This window comes from Salmo salar, chromosome 01, assembly GCF_965601325.2.
Source record: "Salmo salar chromosome 01, fSalSal1, whole genome shotgun sequence".
In the NCBI taxonomy this organism is placed as follows: Eukaryota; Metazoa; Chordata; class Actinopteri; order Salmoniformes; family Salmonidae; genus Salmo; species Salmo salar.
In genome coordinates, this window is record NC_138291.1 from 67,642,147 (window position 1) to 67,655,060 (window position 12,914).

The 12,914-nt window shown below is 40.7% G+C and overlaps 1 protein-coding gene across 1 annotated transcript; it reads left to right on the forward strand.

Moving 5' to 3' along the window:
• Nucleotides 1-8,017: 8,017 nt before the first annotated feature.
• Nucleotides 8,018-11,321, forward strand: nkx1-2a (NK1 homeobox 2a). The gene is made up of 2 exons (XM_014206847.3): nt 8,018-8,477; nt 9,702-11,321. Exons 1-2 carry the CDS (start codon nt 8,264-8,266, stop codon nt 10,316-10,318), a joined length of 831 nt encoding a protein of 276 aa, XP_014062322.1. The 5' UTR covers nt 8,018-8,263; the 3' UTR covers nt 10,319-11,321.
• The last annotated feature ends 1,593 nt before the right edge of the window (nt 11,322-12,914 follow it).

Consider the following 12,914-nt stretch of genomic DNA (forward strand, 5'->3'; position numbering starts at 1 on the left):
CACATTTAATAATTTATTAACTAAGACCCCACTGCACACAGATGTCAGTTCAATGTCTTTTTTATTTTTATTTGGTTGATTTGTCAACTAACCTGAATTCAATGCGGAATCAACAAAACATTTCACCATGTCATTGGCTTTAGTTTAAAAGTTGGGTGAAAAAAAGACTGATTCCCTTATGTTGATGACTTTTTTCAAATCCAATCAGTTTTCCATGTTGATTCAATGTCATCATGTTTAATTTTTGATGTTGAAATGACAGTGAAATGTTCAAGCCAATGTGATGCATGTCCCATAGCTTCAGTTAGATCAGATGCAACTTCTTCTGCAGTTGTGGCATGTGTATAATGGAATCATTTGCATATATTTGTATATAAACACCATCACACACGAGGCAGGTTTTCTATATAAGCTAAAAATATTTTTTCCCTAATGACAAGGTTTTCAAGCCTTATCACTACACTGCGATCTCTTAGATTTCAAAATGATTTTGCACACATCTAAGACCATCTCCTTCCCAGGAGTATAGACATCTACAGTGGGGTCTGAAATTATTGACACCATTGGTAAAGATGAGCAAAAAATGATTGTATAAATTAGTTGTATGCTCCAAAAAATTGGGAAATTATGTTATAGTAATATAATTGCTCAGAGAAAGAGATTTTGTTTAACAATTAATACTTATTTTACTCAAAAAGGTAGGGGTCAGAATTACTGACACCCCTGTTTTCAATACCTGACCTGGCGAGGATAACGGCACTGAGGCTTTTTCTCAAAGGTTTTATGAGTTGGAGAACACATTGGCAGGGATCTTATACCATTCCTCCATACAGAATCCTTCCAGATCCTTGACATCCTTCATCTGCACTTATGGACTGCCCTTTTCAATTCCACCACAGGTTTTCAAGTCCGGAGACTGGCCATTGCAAAATGTTGTTTTTTGTTGGTCTTTGTGGATTTGATGTGTACTTGGGTTTGTTGTTTTGCTGAAGGATTCACTTGCGGCCAAGTTTCAGCCTCGTGGCAGAGGCAACCAGGTTTGTGTCTAAAATGTATACATTCAGTTGTTCTGAATTCACTTCACTCGCGCTAAAGAGGGAGGCCCGTTCCGCTGGTGCAAGCACATGCGCAGGAAAAATTTGAAAGATTGCTCATAAAACCAGATGTTTTAATCGGCATATATATATGCATGCTTCAATTTTGATTAAGATAAGCAGAGTAAGATTTTTACATGACTATTGCATACTGCCATAATCAGTTTAATATTGAATTATTACTGTGCATGTAAAAGTACTCACTATAATTCAGGCGAGTCAAATTCATTCAATGGAGGCCTAGTGTCTTTGTTTTTTCCTTTCAGTTAGGACCAAGACAACCAGGTGAGGAGAGTTATTTACCTATTAGTGACCTTAATTCATCATTCAAGTACAAGGGAGGAGTGAAAACCCAAAGACACTCGGCTCTCTGTGGAATGAGTCTGACACCTGCTGTAAATGGACAGGGTCACCATAGGTGGGGCCGCTTTGCCTAGTTTGAAGTAGTATCATTCGTTGCATTGAGCCTGGTTCATATTTTGCACTTGTGTATCGCCAAAACATGTTGTGTGCGTATTAACCTGGGGTAACCCAGATAGGAAGAGGCAAAGCGAGGGGATTCACTCTCACCAAAATCTGTCCAAAATAAACCCAATACGTTTCCATTTTAGACATAAACTAGGGCGGAGACATGACCATCTCGTCACTATATACAGATCTCTGGGTAAACTCTGCCCATTTCGGCGTGTCTGCATAATTTGGCACTCGCATACCTTGAACTGAAAGAAGCTACCAAATGGGCACACACTGGTTGAATCAATGTTGTTTCCACGTCATTTCAAGCAAAAACAACCTGACAAATGGACACTAATGGACTGCACCTCAAACAATTTTCCAATTTGGAATAATGTAACACGCTGTTTGAACCCAGCTAGCAATGAAGAATCGGCCCAGAAGCGGCCCTCTTCCGGGGGGCCGGAACTGATTGAATCAGCCTGGAATTGGGTGTCGGACTCAGCCCAGAATCCAAATGAATGACTGCCCAGAATCGGCCCGTTTCCGTCAGAAGCGGCCCGATGCAAATTGAAATAAATGTATACAAAATTACCCAATTTAGTAATTTTAAATATTACTATTATACATTTTATACATACGAATTATACCCATACAAAAAAAAACATCTTGTGTCGGACGAAACACCATACACCAGGTGCCTGTGTATGTGCCTGGCCCGGCACAGGAGTCGCTACAGCACAATGGAACAAGGACATCCCGGCCATCCAAACCCTCCCCTAACTCTTACTCCTCATGGCTCTCCAGGTCATGGCCGGCACGAGTCTCAAACCAGCATCTGTAGCAATGCAGTTTGCACTGCAATGTAGTGTCTTAGACCACTGCGCCACTCAAGAGGCTCCAGATACAACGTTTTTAATGCTTATCAAGTATCAAAATACTAAAATACTACTTAAACAGGACTCTTAAAGAATTTCATTTAAATGTAAATTGTATTTTTTGATCACAGAAACAATGGGAAAATATGGAAAAATAAATAATGAAATGTTAATTATATAAAGCAGCTCGTGTAATCATCTGCCAGAGAGCAGCCCCAATCAGCCCGAGCCCCAAGTAATACATTTGGGCCAGATATCTCACACCGGGATCGGCCCGAGCCCCAAGTAATATATACATTTGGGCCAGATAACTCTCACCGGAATCGGCCCGAGCCCCAAGTAAATCATTCGGGCCAGATAACTCACACCGGAGTCGGCCCGAGCTCAATCCCCGCATCCTAGCCATAAGTAATACGGCTGTAGGCGGCCCAGACTTGGACCACATGTCGTCGGCCGAGTCTGACTCTCAGCCAGAATCGGCCCAGATCCACTTTTCTAGCTGGGAAGTATTCAAAGAATGGAACGTCAACTATAATGAAAGTGTGTTTCCTATAAGTGACAAGAGACTAACATTTCTAAGTTCCTAAATAATTACTGTGCCTATAGTACGGTAGTAGGAGGTAACTGCCCCCCCCCCCCCCTTTAAATCACATAAACCATCTACAGGACGCAAGATGTCACCAAATTATTTTCCCAACACTTTCCCTGGCTGTCACTGTTCTTGCTGATCAAAATATGTCCTCTGTGTCATCACAACTTTTGGAGATATTTCAACAAAACAATTTTTTTGGTAAGTTGATCAATTTTTTTTACATTTTTCAAAAGTTGTAGATATATTCCAATGAAGTTAGATGTATATACAGTATCTCACAAAAGTGAGTACACCCCTCACATTTTTGTAAATATTTGAGTATATCTTTTCATGTGACAACACTGAAGAAATGACACTTTGCTACAATGTAAAGTAGTGAGTGTACAGCTTGTATAACAGTGTAGATTTGCTGTCCCCTCAAAATAACTCAACACACAGCCATTAATGTCTAAACCGCTGGCAACAAAAGTGAGTACACCCCTAAGTGAAAATATCCAAATTGAGCCCAAAGTGTCAATATTTTGTGTGGCCACCATCATTTTCCAGCACTGCCTGGGCATGGAGTTCACCAGAGCTTCACAGGTTGCCACTGGAGTCCTCTTCCACTCCTCCATGACGACATCACGGAACTGGTGGATGTTAATGACCTTGCACTCCTCCACCTTCCGTTTGAGGATGCCCCACAGATGCTCAATAGGGTTTAGGTCTGGAGACATGCTTGGCCAGTCCATCACCTTTACCCTCAGCTTCTTTAGCAAGGCAGTGGTCGTCATGGAGGTGTGTTTGGGGTCGTTATCATGTTGGAATACTACCCTGCGGCCCAGTCTCCAAAGAGAGAGGATCATGCTCTGCTTCAGTATGTCACAGTACATGTTGGCATTCATGGTTCCCTCAATGAACTGTAGCTCCCCAGTGCCGGCAGCACTCATGCAGCACCAGACCATGACACTCCCACCACCATGCTTGACTGTAGGCAAGTCACACTTGTCTTTGTACTCCTCACCTGGTTGCCGCCACACATGCTTGACACCATCTGAACCAAATAAGTTTATCTTGGTCTCATCAGACCACAGGACATGGTTCCAGTAATCCATGTCCTTAGTCTGCTTGTCTTCAGCAAACTGTTTGCGGGCTTTCTTGTGCATCATCTTTAGAAGAGGCTTCCTTCTGGGACGACAGCCATGCAGACCAATTTGATGCAGTGTGCGGCGTATGGTCTGAGCACTGACAGGCTGACACCCCACCCCTTCAACCTCTGCAGCAATGCTGGCAGCACTCATACGTCTATTTCCCAAAGACAACCTCTGGAAATGACGCTGAGCACGTGCACTCAACTTCTTTGGTCGACCATGGCGAGGCCTGTTCTGAGTGGAACCTGTCCTGTTAAACCGCTGTATGGTCTTGTCCACCGTGCTGCAGCTCAGTTTCAGGGTCTTGGCAATCTTCTTATAGCCAAGGCCATCTTTATGTAGAGCAACAAATCTTTTTTTCAGATCCTCAGAGAGTTCTTTGCCATGAGGTGCCATGTTGAACTTCCAGTGACCAGGCCGTATGAGGGAGTGTGAGAGCGAGGACACCAAATTTAACACACCTGCTCCCCATTCACACCTGAGACCTTGTACCACTAACGAGTCACATGACACCGGGGAGGGAAAATGGCTAATTGGGCCAGTTTTGGACATTTTCACTTAGGGGTGTACTCACTTTTGTTGCCAGCGGTTTAGACATTAATGGCTGTGTGTTGAGTTATTTTGAGGGGACAGCAAATTTACACTGTTATACAAGCTGTACACTCACTACTTTACATTGTAGCAAAGTGTCATTTCTTCAGTGTTGTCACATGAGTGTCATATATTCAAATATTTACAAAAATGTGAGGGGTGTACTCACTTTTGTGAGATACTGTACACACATACACACACACACACACACACATATATATATACACAAGTAGGAAAGCCTTAAGATAAATCATCCACTTGTTTAGAGAGAACATTTTTGATAATTTTATGTAATATGTTGGATGAGTGTGTAACTCGCACCCCCTACCAGGGGGTAACTGGCCCCTGGGGGCTAGTTACCCCTTTATGGTTATGAATGTGTTTCTACCTATCATTTAGACAATGACTAGCCCAGTTAGCGCTAGTTTATTCTAACTTGCTAGCTAGCAACTTCACTAGCAATAAATGCTAGCCAGCTAGCAAGTTAGCATAAGCTGCTAGGAGTACTAGCTAGCAACCTTACTACCAAATCGTCTGAGGTAAAATACATAAAAAGATAACTTAATTTCAGTTTTAAATGTTTCGACAATTGACTGATTTCTTTAGTTAATGCAACTTTATAGCCGTTTAGCTATTTTACACAGCATTTTATGTCATATAGCCAGATAGCTATCTATGTTTTAAGAGAGAGCTTTTCAATTGGCATCTCTCCCCCTGTTTTCAGTCACAGGTGGGGACTGGATTAGGTGTGAGCAGTGCAGGAGGTGGGCTCATGAATTGTGCTCCAATGTTACTGGGGATAGCTTTATTTATGACCTACAGGTACAAAATTAGAATCGTGCAATAGCAGAGCAGAAGAGAGTTGCCACATCAATGTTACACTGAGTTAAGTAGTTAAGTTATTGTTATTAAATGTTATTTTCCAATGTTATTTAATGTTATTATTTATATTATATTCCAATATTACATTCCCCCCAAAATTATTATGAATTAAAAACAACTATTGAAAACCTTTTGCTCCTGAATGTAATTTTAAATCTTTCATTATTCCAATCATATTTAGTGCAATTGTACATAATGGATTGTATGGAAAGGAACAACAAAGAAAGAACAAAGAAAATGAATGTGCAGGTGAGTTAAAAAGAGATGCTTTACATCACATCTCCTCATAGTGCGGATATTAATGGTGACATGTGCAACACCCATATCCCCCATATTGTATTTAAATCACTAATGCTAATGCTAAATTGTAATTATTTGGCCTCTATGGCCTATTTATTGCCTTACCTCCCTACTCTTCTACATTTGCACACACTGTACATCGATTTTTCTATTGTGCTATTGACTGTACGTTTGTTTATATTGTAATGACCTGACTAGATCATGAAGGAACAATTGTCCAGACAGAGGTTTGAGTTTACGAATTGGCGGTTTATTAACCCAACTTTACACAGGCTACTGTTTGGCCGTAGCCCACGCCAAATGAATGAAAGATACCCCATAAACCAACCGTGACCTTCTCTTGTGAAGCCCAGACGTAAGAGGAAGAACAATGGCTAAACCTGGTCTTAACTTCCAATGCTCCATCCCCCTGCCCAACCCCCCTCCACGCCACTCCGCCAACCACCAGGATGCCTGGCATCAGAACATTCCAGGCATTCCCGTGATTGGCAGATAGCAGGTTGATTGGCATGTCGGACCCCGCGAACACTGGGTACTGGTAAGTACAACACAACCAACTAATAGCCTAACACATAACACACAGCTGTCTTTGCGGGTCGCTACAATATGTAACTCTGTATTGTTTTTGTCGCACTGCTTTGCTTTATCTTGGCCAGGTGGCAGTTGTAAATGAGAACTTGTTCTCAACTGGCCTACCTGGTTAAATAAAGGTAAAATAAAAAAATATCTAATTAATTAAAATAAGACAACTAGACTTAGCTTTTAAGTATTAATTACTAAATAATTTCTAAATAAACCAGATTAAATGGGGTGGGGTGGGGGGGGGCAGCCCCATTTATAAAAACAACATATCATGAATTAACTAAAAAAGTGTAAACTGTAGCCATTTATTTCCCTTAATAGTTTATTTGTTTAAGCATGACCTTCATCCACATACCAATTTCTTCCCTAAAGGTTGCTTTTTTTGTGTCAGCAATTAGACATTGTTCTTAGGGGCTAGTTACCCCCTAGTACCCTAATTAACTAGCATTCATTATTTCAATATCATATAAAATATGTTTCTAAAAGGGCCAATAAAGCAATAATACTTCTAATAGGTTACATTTTAGCTATGGCTTGGCCTCCTAACCGAAGCGACGCTTTGTAATGATTTCCAGTTTTATCAGTGGGGGACACTCGCTGGGAATATTGATCCAGTGATGGTTTCACCGTTTCGGTCATAGGCATCAATGTTTAAAACAAGCCTATGTATGTGCATTAAATTCTATAGAGCAGGTGTGTCAAACTCAATCCACAGAGGGCCGAGTGTCTCGGGTTTTGGGTTTTTCCTTTCAATTAAGACCTAGACAACAAGGTGAGGGGGAGTTTCTTACTAATTAGTGACTTTAATTCATCAATCAAATACAAGAGAGGAGCGAAAACCCACCGACACTGTGGAATGAGTTCGACACGCGCTTGAGAGCCCATCGATTGATTGTGAACATTAATCTATCACAAAACCAGAGTAAATAATCAGACAACATACATACTGCGTTTGCTCATATTGTGGCGCAGACCTGCCTGTAATCATGTGGATCATATAGTTAATTTGTATAATATATAATCCACATCAATATATAATTATAATACAGGACTGTTGGGTTATCCAAAACTATTAGTATTGGAAATCTATTCCAAACAAGCCAAACTATGTACCTATTAGATGCGTAATGCTGAATGAGGTCTCGCTTTATTTTTGTTGTGTGCACTGTGCATAGGCTATCCTGGTGTCCCTTTTGAATACAGCAACAGAAACATTTGCCTACATGGCAAAAATGACTAACCAACATTTTAAAACTCTCAAACACTCAAACTTTTTACAGATAATAATTTAAAAAACGAATTATAGAGTGCAAATCGAGGATTGTATCACCTATTCTTTACATTGCAGCAGAGTTGCTCGTACAGTTTTATTTAGCAACCTGTCAACTATTCACTTTGGGTAAAGGAACGGATGTCATTGGATTTAATAATATGGGTGATTATCGACGAACGCTTTAAACCAACTACGGGACGTTGTGTGAAACGCTAACGGGGCTGTCACGTGGGAGCCAGAAACCGCGTCTCTTCGAATCGAGCGGAGAGGACAGATGCTTTAAATATCTCACTAACCTCCCTCACCGACCACTACTTGTCCAGACTGACAGAGACATCTGAGGGCAGGTGCACTTTGTGTGACTGCCATTTGACCAGTTTAACCAACGTTTAAAGTGCAGAAAGTATGCCAAGTGCTTACCCAGACGCGTAATATCAAGCGCGAGTTCCCACCTCTTCTCTTTGATCAATTTAGAGGGATTACAAAGGATGCTGGATTCCAAGGATCCTAATGTGAAAATGACATCTAGTCATAGGATTTCTTTTTCTATAATTGACATATTGGACCCAAAGAAATTTAATAGCAAGAAGAAAAGCGAACTTTCTCCAACAAAGGACAAGCTTCCTTTGCTGAACGCAGGACTGGCACATTTAGAAGCGGACACTGGCGCAGATGGAGAGCCACTTGAGCGCATGGAAGCAGGTAAAGATGCCACAAAACTACAGACAATAACGCCTTTTTGATATGGCTATATCTTCTGTTCTTTTTTGTTTTAAGGGAACGTTGTGGATCAAACGTATGAAGCCAATGTAGTGTGCTTTATTAATTCAGTTCAGCATAATTTGTGTTTTGCATTATTACATGACTTATGTCCATACAAATTTAAACATAAGGGATAAAATAAAATACATACTATGTCCATAGTTTATACGATATAGGTCCAATGGCCAATATAAGAAACCCCTATAGCTTATTGGTTCACTGACCAACTAAGAGTGGCTATTTTATATCAGATAAAATGTTGTCATCTCTTTATGACCTTCCCTTAATTTCCAAGGCTAGGTTTCCTTTTCAGAAACCCACAAAGGGTAGCGCCCACAGCCCGGTGTGTGATTGGCATTGGGACAGACTGGCCAGATAATTGTTTAAATCGTCCCATTGAGGATGCCTTCGCTCGCTTTGATCGATATCCCATTACTGCATCCTGCATATCTCCCTCCAGCACCTTGCAGGTACAAACTCCAAACCCCATCCATGTCTGATCCTAAATATCGTTCGATTAAAACTTCCCTTTAAATAGATGACATTTATCGATCCACCCACAAATATGAAACTCCATTAGGACGTCATGGGTAGATGGTGGAGCAGGATTTAGCTGGGATTTCTCTCCGCAACATGACATTTGAGGCGATTTGTGATTTATAAATTATTTAGGGATTAGAGGCCAAGCCACCCTAGTCCCCTTCTTAACCCTCGCTTCGTTCCACTCGCACAACTCCCAGATTTGAATCAAACACATTTTACAGTTACGCTATTAGGTAGGCCTATTTTCGACTATTTATTGGTGTTACGGATTTCACACAGTGGAAATGTTCAGAGTCTTTAATTAATATACTCATATTTTCCATTTAAGGGATCATACTTTATTTTTTTCATTCTTACTTTATGCATAGATCTCAAACAAGCTACTGTAAACATAGTTTAAGTGGGAGTTATGGCTCTAGAGAAGAGGGGCGCTCAGGTGGCACTGTCCATTCAGCACCACTTTCCACTTGGCACATGCATGCACTTCCTCATCAACATGCTGCTGCTTTTTGAGATCTTATTTCCCTATGTATGAGATCAAAAACATGAACATTTGCAGGGAATTGGATTAGCTCTTGAAAAGCCCATTTACAGTACTAATGTTAATGTCTGTGTTCACAGGCGAAGACACAAAGACTGACCACTCAAGTAGCGCAGAGCACCAGGTAACCGTCAGCAACCCACTTTTAGTACACTCAGCGACTGAGCCAGAGGAGCAAATAGAGGGGGACGTGGACAGCATCAGCAGCACCCCCGAAACTTCAGCCACGCATGACCTCTTGCCCCACAAACGGCGGCGCTCGGATCTTGGTTGTGCCAAGCCGCGACGCGCAAGAACTGCCTTCACCTATGAACAACTGGTGGCTCTGGAGAACAAATTCCGCTCTACGAGATACCTGTCCGTGTGTGAGAGACTCAACCTGGCTCTGTCCCTCAGCCTCACTGAGACGCAGGTCAAGATCTGGTTCCAGAACAGAAGAACCAAGTGGAAGAAACAGAACCCGGGTGCGGACAGCACGATGCCTCCCGGGTCCAACTCTTTGGTCAGTGTCAACCCAAGCCCTGTGACTTGTGTGTCGAGTTCAGCCAATTACCAAACTTTCCCGTCTTTCAGCTCTGGGAATATGATCTTTCATACTGATGGTGCGGTTCCTTTGTCGTCCACTGGAGGGATGTTACATCCCTTCTTACCCAATGGTTATCATCTCCAGCCGTCCTACTTTACTCCACATTTATGAGACATGCCCTGCTTCATCTATTGCGACTTGGTCACATTGTGATAGGAGGGTTATAATTATTGGACTCTCACAAAAGTGTAATTTTTAAAGCTGTCTGTCCATAGACCTAATGACAGACATCAGTCTGCACCCTTAAATGGTTTGTTCAGATGATGGAGAAAAATGTTCTGAAGGAGCCTGATATGTAAGGCTTCATTTCAGATATATGGGTGGTGAACAAGACTATTTGTTATTAGTTTAAATATCTGATGATGTTGATAAAGCTGCTTATCATCGATTTCCTCTGCAGCAATGTAATAAGAAAAAACTGCTGCATGCAGATATGTAGAGTGTATGTACTATAGAGATTGTTGGCCTGAATAGTGAACTGAATAGTGAACCAATATCCTGTTTTCTCTTTCCCTGTATTTAAATCTATCTGGAGCAAAATGTGGCATGATAAAAAACCCATCTCTCCTTACTGTAGGTTTGTAGGGTCTCACTCACATGCTTTCACTGTTCATATCTGTCAATCTTGAAATGAAAACATTTAAATTAAAAACATATGTACAACATATAGTCCTAATATATTATGAAATATGTTTTTGGTTTGGGTGGTTAGAAGCAAGATGGAATTAATTGTGCAAAAAACAGAGATCATTTAGACTGTCACAGAATGAACTAGGATCATGGATGCCAAGCTGGTGAAGGAGGTTTAATCGCAGATCAGATTAATTTGATTCGATTCTGTATCTCCTTCAGGCCAGTATAGCTCCGTGTTATTGATGTCAAACATTAGATTTTTACACCACTACAAAAAAATATTTAATTTGCAAGGACTGACTCAATTGCGCAATTCAGGATTTATTTTTATTTTTTATTACTAGTGGTGTGGTGATGATGTTTATTACTTGTGGTGATGATGCACTTGAGATGAGTGTTGTTGAAATGCATTTTGGATCACAAAAAAAGGTGGATTATTTTGTTTTAGTAAAAGAGCAGCTCTGTTTAGTGCAGATAATTGTAATTGTTTTTATCAACGATGCCTCCATCCAATAAATTCAGAATGTTTTTTGTATACTGCCATCTCTTGGATAAAAAAGGTCAGACTTCAAGGGTCCTACTACATACATAAGCACTGACAGAAATATGCTTCAACTACACACTATAACCACAGAGAGTCGCCATCTCCTCACTTTGTGCTGTATACCTAATAAGTAGTGAGTGCATGAAGATCAAACACTGATTCAACTACATATCTTGGTTTCACAACACTGGTACTACTGAGGACCTAGTTTGTATGCTAGTAATATTGGTCATCTAATAATGGTTTGTTGACCGTAAATACACAAGTTCAACTCAAATGTATGTATATTAGAGTAAATGCATAGGCTCATTTGTGTTCAGTAGCCAGTCAACTTCCATTTAGTTTATTGTATAACCGTGTGCCTATGGTTCTATTTAGTACTTTTCCCTCGTGTGCTTTATTTTGAATTTATTTACTTAGTGATTTAATGTTAATTTATTCCTAGCTTGTGCTGTGTTTTGGTTTACTTATTTACAGGACTTCCTTTCCTTTGAATTCGGTAACCCCTTTTGAGTGCTCGTCTTGTTGTGTCAATGAGGGAATGAGTGTGTTAATTAGGGACCTGAGCTACGACCCCCACAGCTGAGGAGTATTGGGATTAATGATCTGCCCCTGCACAAAGGCAGCTCTCCGACAATGTTCAGCAGAGATTCAAGCCAGCAACGAGAGAAGACAGGTGCAACAGGCTGTTCAGCCACACCACTACCATTTTTTTTTTTTATAAAATAAAGTGGGATACATTAATTGCACTATACCGCTGCTACACCTGGCTATCAGCGGAGCCTTGTCTGGCAGCAAAACAGTTCATTCCGCCTCATTTACTGCCTTTAAAAAAAACATTGCTGATATGGCTGACTTGCTTAAACAAATGTGGTTTCTACTGACAATTGAGATGTACAAACTATAGCATAAGGGGACAACAAGCGGATAAGAGGCAATCCGTTATTTCGATTAAGACATTGAGCGAGCTAGGACGGACATAGTCAATATAACTATTTGTTCAGCACTTTTGAAATGTACAGCTACAGAATTAAGAACATGGGGTGTTCTTACAGTGTTCTCCCTGTACCCTTAGTCAGAACCATAGGATAAATAAAGGGGGCATATAAGCAGACAATGAAAGCTCTTACAACATTCAATGATTACATTTCTCAAAAACAGGTTATAGGCTACATGTGCACCACAGTAGGCAAAATTAAGAGGTGAAAGTAGACCAAATTATTAGGGTGAGGCACATGGGCTACTAACAGCTTACACAACATACATTTAGTATCACTTTCTTAGCTACATTATACACATCTCCCTGGCATATTACGTAATTTATGCAGCAGCATACAAGACATTTTTGGACTCAAGTGTGCTGTGCTCACTTGAACAGGAAGGTGGTGCGGCGGTCCATCGTGGGCAAATTCTGTCATCAAACTTTGTCATCAAAGTCTGGCATTCTCTGGATTTATGGTGCTTTCAAGACAACTGGGAACTCAAAGAAAAAAAAGGTTGAATCATGATGATGTCAGTGATCTTCAGGTC